Raw genomic sequence first — 8657 nt, forward strand, 5'->3', positions numbered from 1 at the left:
GCCCCCAAAGCCTCCAACCACCCCCGCGTGCAGGCAGCATAGCGGCCAGCCCGACCGGCCCGAGAGAAGCCTGCAGGGCTAAGATGGCGGCGCCCGTGCAGCAGGCGCGGGGCGTGCTCCGGCTGGCAGCGACCCTGGGCCCGGGCTCTCGCGGTTACCGGGCGCCGCCACCGCCACGCCGCTCGCCGGGGCCCTGGTGGCCGGACCCGGAGGACCCACTGACACCGCGCTGGCAGCTGGGACCGCGCTACGCGGCCAAGCAGTTCGCACGGCACGGCGCAGCCTCCGGAGTCGCCGCGGGTTCATTGTGGCCGTCGCGGGAGCAGCTGCGCGAGCTGGAGGCCGAAGAGCGCGAGTGGTGCCCCAGCCTAGCGGATATGCAGGAGTCGCTGCGTGAGCAGCGGCTGGCCGAGGAGCAGAAGCGTCTAGCCAGGTGTGTGCGTGCGTTGGAGTCGCCCTCCACTCCCCTGTGAATGATCTGGACCCCAACAGGTGCCTGGTCCATCGGGCGTCTGTTACGGAGTCTGCGTGCTGTAGATTTATGTGCATGCTCTCCTAGTCGCCAAACAGACTTCCCCGTTGTTCATTCAACAGCAAGTCTTAACTGAGCACATAACCGTGGGCAAGGCCCTGCCCCAGGATCACAGGACCGTTCGGAAGATAAAACAGGGTGAAAGAGTGAATTGGGGAGGGCAATTTCGGTTTAAGGAGACCCTAGGTGGTGCAATCTGTTAAGCGCTCCACTACTAGCCAAAAGGTTGGTGATTTGAACCCACCCAGAGGAACCTGGGAAGACTGGCCCGGCAGTCTGCATCCGGAAGGTCACGGCCTTGATAATCCTATGTAGCAGTTCTACTCTGCCTGCATACATGAGGTTACCATGAGTCGGAATTAACTCAACAGCAACTAACGACAGTAACTTTGGTTTGGGAGGCCTCAGGCCTGAGGTAATACTTTGGCAGAGATCTAAATGACTAGAGACAGTCATGGGGAGATCTTGGGAGAGTTCCCAATAGACAACAGTCGGTGCAAAGGCCCTGAGGTAGGAACATCCCTAAGGAACAGCGAGGCGGCCAGTGTGGCTGAAGCAGGAGGAGGGAGGGGGAAAGTAGGAGGAGACTAGGACCAGGTGTTAAAGGGGGCATGTTCTGCAGGACTTCGTGGGCTGCAGGGAGGACCCGGACTTTTTTACTCAGAGTGTGATGGGAGCCATGGAGGGTTCTGAGAAGAGGAGGGACATGATCTGACCCAGGTGTTCACAGCACCCTTTGGCCACTGTGGTGGGACAAAATTGTACGGGGCTAGAGCTGCAGCAGGAAGCTGCTGGGAGTCATACTGCTGTCCTGGAATCAAGGGCAGAGGACAGATTTGGGAAGTGTTTTGGAGGCAGGTCTGAAGGATTGGACTTGAAGGAAGACCAGGGGCACTGCCACTTCTGTGAGGAGGTGGGCAGTCTGCATAAGCCAGATTGGGGAAGCAGGTCAACTGTGGTACTGATGTTGAACATTCTTGTCCTCATGATACCCTAAGAGGGAGGATCACCCTCATTTTAGAGATGAAAAAACAGGGCTAGAGAGATGGAGTCTCTTGTCCAGGGTCACCCAGGCAGAGAATGGTGGAGCTGGGATGTGAACCCGGGCCTCCCATCTCTGCCCCTCCTCAGCTGCATGACCTGGCTTCAGTTCTTTCAGAACCAGTTTTCTGATTCTTAAAATGGGACTGTCAGTGGGACCTACCACCACCTCATCAGGTTGGAAAATGTCGTTTCTTATTTTCACTCGTGTGCCTACAAAACACACTCAGTGATGACTGCTGAATGAAGAGGTGAGCTTATCTGTGGAAACGGCCTGCGCTGATGGCTCAGTGAATGCTGAACTGACATGGGGGTGGCCCACCCACGAACTTGACACCACACAGCATGTTAGTTTCTCTCTCCTGTTTGTTTCTTCACTTGTCAAAATTTTTCCTGATAGTTAAGTTAATGGCAACAACTAAGTCCTTCCTCATTTTTCATGGGCCACAGGCCTGGAGATGGGATGTGGGTGGTTGGGCTCTGCTCTGGCTGGGTGAGGGTGCCCACACCACTCACCTTCCTTCCCCCACAGGGAGGAGCTCATCGCAGAGCGCATGGCCAAGATGCCACAGATGATTGAGGACTGGCGGCGGCAGCAGCGGGAGCGCTGGGAGAAGGCGCAGGTGGACAAGGAGCGGCGGGCACGGCTACAGGCTGAGGCCCAGGAGCGCCTAGGCTACCATGTGGACCCGCGGAGCACCCGCTTCCAGGAGCTGCTGCAGGACATGGAGAAGCAGCAGCGCAAGCGCCTCAAGGAAGAGAAACAAAGACAGAAGAAGGAGGCACGAGCTGCTGCAGTGGCCACCGCTGCCATCCAGGACCCAGCTACCTCCTAGGCACCCAGCTCCTGAGGAGGCTGTGTCCCCCAATAAAGCCTGTTGCCTCAGTGGCCCCCAGGAGAGTTTTGTGCTAGGTCCTCCTTCAAGGTGCCCCTTGGTTCCTTCCCCAACACCTGGGGCCAGGAATCACCCCACCCAGCTCTGCTCACATGGATGGATGGATGGGGCCTCTAGGCCATGCCGACTCACTAGGGCTACTGGGCGAAGAAAAGGGGATGCAATGGGGAAATAATGGAGGAACAGATGGCAGAGGAGAGGAAGGCTTCTGTTTACTAACATTCATCTCCAATAATTAGCCAATTACCAGAGGGGCAGTGCAGCAGAAACAGACTGTGGTGATGATGGTGGGGGGTGGGGAGAAGCAGCCCTTCCAAGGCTTAGCTGGGGCCTGTTGCTGGGGAATGAGACAGCTTCAAGGGGAGAGGAGACACTGGGAGCCAGGTCTGCAGGGCTTACAGGTCTCCTTTCTGTGTGTCTTCACCTTGCCCCCAGACCCAGACAAGCTGGAGCAGGGAGTCCCAGCAGGCAGACCACAGGGCTAGTCTTGAAAACTTTATTCACTTCAAAACCTTTATCATAGAGACATGGTTCTGTTCTTTTTAGAGGGGGGATGTAGCCCCAGCTTCCACAGTGGCTCTGATGTTTCCCCTTCCCCAGACAGAACAAACTGCGCCTCCTCCCCAGCAAAGGGCTAGAGTGAGGTGGCCAAGGCTAGATCGGGGCGGGGGGAGGGAGACACACAGCAACTTAGGCACCTGAGTGCCACCCCAGATGGAAAAATCTGGGCCACTCCAATGGAGGATCAAAGTTTGGGCTCCAGCTTCCCCTTAGCCTGGAGCGGGGGTGGGGGGAGGCAAGCAGCCGCCTCTCCATCTGGCTGCAGGAAACTGGGACACGGGCCAAGAGAGGCCCATCTGCTGCCTCCCAGTCATGCCAGCTCCATTGAACAGGCGGGGCTGGGGTTGGGGGTTGGAGGACAGCTGTCTAGCCTGGGTCTTCTCAGGCTGAGATGGGAGTGGGGACACTTTAGGAGGACAGGAAATTGAGGGAGTTTTTTTTTTTTTGGTTTTTGATTTTTTTCCACTTCTTAAATAAACATGAATATATATATATATATTTTTTCTTTTATAAAACTTTTGTGGAAGGCGGGGAGGGCGGGACGGTGGGCAGCCTGGTTTCCCTGCATCATTCGTCGTCAAAGTTCTGACTCAGGAGGAAGTTGGCAGCCAAGTTCTCGTTTTTTTCACAGGCGAAGTAGGCCTGGATTACCAGGCTCTCTGGAAAGCCAAGGGCCTTCAACTGTAGGAAGACAGGCACGTGTCGGGGGTGGTGAGACAAGCCCCACCAACCAGTGGGGTCCACCTCAGCCAGGCCTCTTACCCTCTCTATGGCTTCTTTCTCCTGCGGTGTCACCTGGATGTAGTTCATCTGTGGGGCTTCCTCGCCTATGGCACCCACCTCACCCTCCACGTCTGAGATGTCTGCCAGCTCCCCGGGGGGCTCATTCAACATCTGGATGAACTGCTCCTGGTGCCGGCTAATTTGCTGTGGGAGAGGGAGGGGAAAGGATGATGACCCACAGCCCAAGTCCCCATCACGGCCCTTGTTTTTTCATTCACACAACAAATATTTAGAGGGTGCCTATGGCCAAGCACTGGCAACCCAGCAGGGAACGTGGACCCTGTCCTGGTGGAGCTGATGGTCCAGGGCCACAAGCAAGTAAATGGGCCAATCACAGACCCACTGAGGGCTGGAACAGGGTACTGGGAGGGGAGGGAGGTGTTTACTCCAGGCAGAGCAAACAAGTGCAAGGACTGGAGGTGGGGATGCATTTGGCAAACCCAAGAAACAGAAGACCACATAGCACGTAACACATAAATGGGGAAAAAAGAGGCAGAAACCAGATCTGACTTATTCTGTGTAATGGGAAGCAACATCTGAGATAGTTCAACAAGCAAAGACCTTTCAGAAATATTAACTCATCTAGGTGTTGGTACCTGCGGTTCTGACACAATTCTGTTTTGTGTACATTTAACAATTTTCACATTACGGGAAAAGGTGGTTTTTAAATTATCTGACTTCTGAACGGAGAGTGAACTGTGGGGAACTGTACAGAACCGGGGGCCTGGGAAGACATTGCCCGGGGTTCAGGTAAAGAGAGGAGGGGTATCCATGGAGATGCAGCATGGGGTGGGCTGATCAACATGTTCTCGAAGGAGAGCAAATGGACAGGTAGCGGACTGCAAGAGGCCCTGGGGACCTGGGGCTGTAGCAACCTCAGCACTGGGGGAGAAAAGGCAGTGCAGGGGAGGGGGTGGGTAGCCTGCACTGGTTCTGCTAAAGTCTGAAACACCTAGAAAGCACTTTCACAGAAACGGCAAGTCAGCCACGATTGAGTGTGGCATTCCACAGAGATCTGGGCTGATTGCATCATTTGGGGGTCAACACAGATTAAAGGCCCCAGGACACCATGAGTGGAGGACTGAGTGCAAGTTAAGGGCAGAGGTGTGCAGCATCTAGAGGGGTGAGAGCAGGAGGAGCCAGCATGAGACTGAGAAGTGTGAAGAAAAGCAGCCACCTGCAAGGTCCTGAGCCAGAAGCCCCTGGAGGAACTGTCCCACTCCTCCAAGCTTCTTCAGGACTCTGCTCGTCCAGGGTGTCACTGGCCCCTCTGCCTAGGGTCTTGCTAAGCACATTGGCCCCAGAGCCAGCTAGAACACAGCTGTCCTGTGTTCCACCATGCAATCCTACAGATGTTTATGAGCACCTGCTGTATACAGAGCCAAGCCAGAACCAAAGAGTCAGAAGGCAGAACACAGAACTCAGAAGCTAGAGGCACACACTCCACCAGCTTCATGAATCTGGATGACCGACAGCCTAGTCCAACCCTCTGACGTTTTCCTGGGGTGGGGAGCATGATGATGACACAGGCTGATTGGAAGAATTACATGAGACCGTGTAGGTCAACAAGTCACAGGGAACAGAGAAGAACTATCATTAGTCCTGCTGTCTAGATGCAGAGCAACTCCTACATACTATGCGAGGCCAGACTTGCTCCTCAGGGCTGTGGTGCCCACAGGGGAAGAGAGATGGTGCCTGCCCTAGCTCCCCCCACTCCCAGGGCCGCACCTGCAAGAGCTGAGGGTTCTCCTGGCCCAACTGCTGGAGCAGGGCAGGCAGCAGCGCTGGGTTTTGCTGAATCACCTGCCGCATGTTCTGGAACTGGGGCTGGTCCCGCAGGAACTCCAGGGGGTTCTCTCCTACTGGCAGTTGGAGGCGGTGCGGTCAGACACCATGCAGGACTCCCAGGAGCATGGGGGTTCACATGCCCTAAGAGCAAACACCCCATGTGCACACTAACACCCCATGTGCACACTTCCCAGCCCGCTCACCTGCTTCTGTGGCCGGCTGCTCGGATACCTGACTCTCTTGAACGGAGCTGTGCTCTGGCTCAGGGCTCCCAGGAATTCCCTGTGAGAGATCCTTTTTAGTGCTAATGCAAAGACCTCCTACTGCCCCCAGGTTTCACGCCCAGCCCTGGCAGGAGAACCTCCTTCCCAAGTCTACCCCACCACTCAAGTCCCGCCTTCTACAGGAAGCCTTTCCTGGCTAGAACCACCACCCAAAGTCTTCTGGGGACAGGTTTTGTCTCCCTAAGTGCCTATCAGGGCAGCAAGTCTCTGGGATGCTCTCCAAAGCCTCCCCGGGGAGGCAGCAGCCCCATCTCACCGTGAGTAGATATTCCACAGCGCGGTGGGGATTGTTGTAGCTGGCTCTCAGGGCAGCCACCACCCGTTCCCGCTCATAGCCCATGGACATGATCTCCGTCAGCATCGTTTCATACTCAGAGCCAGTCACTGTGGAGAAAGAAGCAAGGCCTGGGTCACCAGAGAGAGAGAAGGGCAGCACCCAGGCCTTCCCACACCCAGATAAGGCCCAGTTGATGGCTGGGGCACCCCATCACCTCCACCCGAGGGGCCACCCACCCACCTAGTGTGGAGGCTGCGTCTTCCTCTCGCCCGCTGCTACCTGAAGAGGGAACAGAGCTGCAAATTCAAGAGAGAGAAATCGGACCCTGGCTTCTGGTGGCTTTCCCTCCTCCCAAGTGCATGAGACCACACACGTGGGCACTGGAATGTGCTGGGAGAACAGAACCCGAGCTGGAACCACCCCCTGCCTTACCCTGACACGGACTCCGGGGACATCGTGGGGACTGATTCCTCTGATGGGCTCTTGTCCTCTCTGGCAGTAGGTGGGGGATGAGACATGCCTGAGGCAGGGGCTGGTGGGAAGGATGTGGAGGACTCCGGGGCAGCAGTGGGTGAGGTCTCTGGGGGTGCTGAGGTGCCTGAGCCAGCTTTGGCCTGTGGTAGCCAAGAAAAGAAAACCGCGTTAGCACCCCTATCGAGCCCCAACGTGCCACCTTGTCACGGCCCCACCCTGCTCATGGCTAATCTGTCCTGGGCACATGGGCTCTTAGCCAACTCCACAGCAAATCCACCCACCCTCCCAGCCAGCACACTTCACCAACCTTGGTCACCATGACAACCACAAAGTTCTTCTCATCTATGCGATAGTCCCTGATGGGGACGTCATCACTCAGGATCTTGCCGGCATAAATGAGCTTCTGTCCAGCCACAGGGAAGGCATCACGACCTTTCTCAGCTTCTATCTTCTCCTTTAGTACCTTCACCTGAAGGGATGGGTACAGAGCCATTGCAAACCCCCCAAGAGTCCCTCTTCTCATCCAGTTTGGGGGAGCAGCTGCAAGCCCTCATGGCAGAAAGGCTAAGCCTCGTAGTCACACGTGCTAGATGTGAATCTGTGGAACCATCCCACCATTCAACAGAACATTTACTGAGTGCCTATTATGTGCCAGGTACTGTTTCAGGCACTGAAGACGCAGGAGGGAATAAAACCCAACACAAATCCCTGCTCTCGTGGAGATGACACTAGTGTGGGGAGAAAAAAAAAACAACATTTATTTCAGTGATACAAAGTATGAGAAAAAATAAAATAGAATAGAGAAGAAGGAGGAGGATCCCCCATTCCATACTGCTGACCTTGGGCAGTAACAGTGGCCAATATTTACTAACAGCATCCTACCATTGCTACTGTTATTCTGAATATGTACATTACCACACTTAAGCCTTGTGAAGCCATGCGAAAGAGGTATCGTTAACCTAACTTTATATTTCATAAAACAGAGACACAGGAAAATTAAATCACTTGCCCAAAGTCAAACGGAGCTGGTCAAAAAACCCGAGTCTGTCTTCTTTTCTATAAAAAAGTGGATTTCAATGTCTTCCTCATGGGGTGGCTGTGCAAAAAGTACCAAGTACACAGATAACACAATATGTTTAAGTCCTAAACTCCTTCCAACTAAAAAGACAGCGGAGTGTTCAGGCCATGTGCTCTAACACCAGGCAAAACGGAATTTGAATCCCAGCTCTGCCACTTGTTAATCGGACTGTAGTAAAAAAGGGAAAATCAGGCTTCCCAAAAAACAGGCCTGTTTTGCAAACGTAGTGAGACAAGGGCACCAAAAAGCTCAAACAAGTAGTAGTAAATAAACGGCCAACAAACACCGACTACTAAAACTATTACGATTGCGACCGTTTATTATCATTATCATCATCGTCGCTGTCATCACTCGGCATCTCCCGGTCACCATTCCCAGATTCGGCCGTCAACATCCCGAGAAGCAGCCTGCAAAGTCGGGAACGCGGGAGCCCCCGCCCTGGAGAGCGCGGCCCCGCCAGGAATCCAAGCCTGCGGCTTCCGCGCCCCACGAGAGCGCTGACATTAGAGCCGGGGCCTGGCCCTGAGACCCGCCCAGGAGCGCTGGCCGAGCCGCCGGGGGCTGGGACGGGGACCATGGGGGAGATCCCAGGAGGTCCGGCAAATAGGGAGAGAGCAGGGCCCGACCCGCACCGACGTCTCTGCCCCTTTCGCCGGGATCCTGGCATCCCCACCCCCACCCTACCCCGGGCACCCGTCGCTCCCGCCCCCGGGCCCCTGCCCGGCCCGCACCGTCTCGTCAGGCTCCATGCGGATTTTGAAAGTCTGCTGCTGCAGCGTTTTGAGCGTGATGGTGACGGCCATGGCGGGGCCCGAGCGACGGAGCCTGCCCCGGGATCCTCACACAACATGCAACTCACGCCGACGCCATCTTAGCGCTCAGCCGCGCCGCGCGCAGACCGCTTCCGGGGCAAATGGTGCGCGCGCCGGCAGCCAGCGCACGT

General features: G+C 55.6%; 2 protein-coding genes across 4 annotated transcripts; one reads left to right on the forward strand and one right to left on the reverse strand.

Moving 5' to 3' along the window:
- Positions 1-83: 83 nt before the first annotated feature.
- GADD45GIP1 (GADD45G interacting protein 1) lies at positions 84-2466 on the forward strand. Its single transcript, XM_004389738.3, has 2 exons — positions 84-433; positions 2106-2466. The coding sequence occupies exons 1-2, from the start codon at positions 84-86 to the stop codon at positions 2407-2409; spliced, it is 654 nt and encodes a 217-aa protein (XP_004389795.2). The 3' UTR covers positions 2410-2466.
- A 711-nt stretch (positions 2467-3177) lies between these two features.
- On the reverse strand, positions 3178-8640 carry RAD23A (RAD23 homolog A, nucleotide excision repair protein). Of its 3 annotated transcripts, none has more exons than XM_004389739.1 (9): positions 8446-8640; positions 6944-7105; positions 6595-6776; positions 6403-6458; positions 6142-6269; positions 5805-5883; positions 5542-5672; positions 3793-3957; positions 3178-3711 (listed from the first exon to the last, which is right to left on the reverse strand). In XM_004389739.1, the coding sequence occupies exons 1-9, from the start codon at positions 8515-8517 to the stop codon at positions 3598-3600; spliced, it is 1089 nt and encodes a 362-aa protein (XP_004389796.1). In that variant the 5' UTR covers positions 8518-8640; the 3' UTR covers positions 3178-3597. The 3 variants fall into 3 exon arrangements, with proteins under 3 accessions (XP_004389796.1, XP_012414978.1, XP_004389797.1); XM_012559524.1 differs by having other exon boundaries at positions 5542-5675; XM_004389740.1 differs by lacking the exon at positions 3793-3957 and having other exon boundaries at positions 5542-5675.
- Positions 8641-8657: the final 17 nt, after the last annotated feature.

Source organism: Trichechus manatus, unplaced genomic scaffold (genome assembly GCF_000243295.1).
Source record: "Trichechus manatus latirostris isolate Lorelei unplaced genomic scaffold, TriManLat1.0 scaffold00258, whole genome shotgun sequence".
In the NCBI taxonomy this organism is placed as follows: Eukaryota; Metazoa; Chordata; class Mammalia; order Sirenia; family Trichechidae; genus Trichechus; species Trichechus manatus.

Excerpts from the sequence above, each read along its gene's own strand:
- GADD45GIP1 (XM_004389738.3), top strand. The coding sequence starts at position 84 with ATGGCGGCGCCCGTGCAGCAGGCGCGGGGCGTGCTCCGGCTGGCAGCG. Across the intron at positions 434-2,105 it reads GAGCAGAAGCGTCTAGCCAG|GGAGGAGCTCATCGCAGAGC; the intron begins GTGTGTGCGTGC and ends CTTCCCCCACAG.
- RAD23A (XM_012559524.1), bottom strand. The coding sequence starts at position 8,517 with ATGGCCGTCACCATCACGCTCAAAACGCTGCAGCAGCAGACTTTCAAA. Across the intron at positions 6,459-6,594 it reads TCCCCGGAGTCCGTGTCAGG|CTCTGTTCCCTCTTCAGGTA; the intron begins GTAAGGCAGGGG and ends TTGAATTTGCAG. Across the intron at positions 5,676-5,804 it reads GCAGCCGGCCACAGAAGCAG|TAGGAGAGAACCCCCTGGAG; the intron begins GTGAGCGGGCTG and ends TCCAACTGCCAG.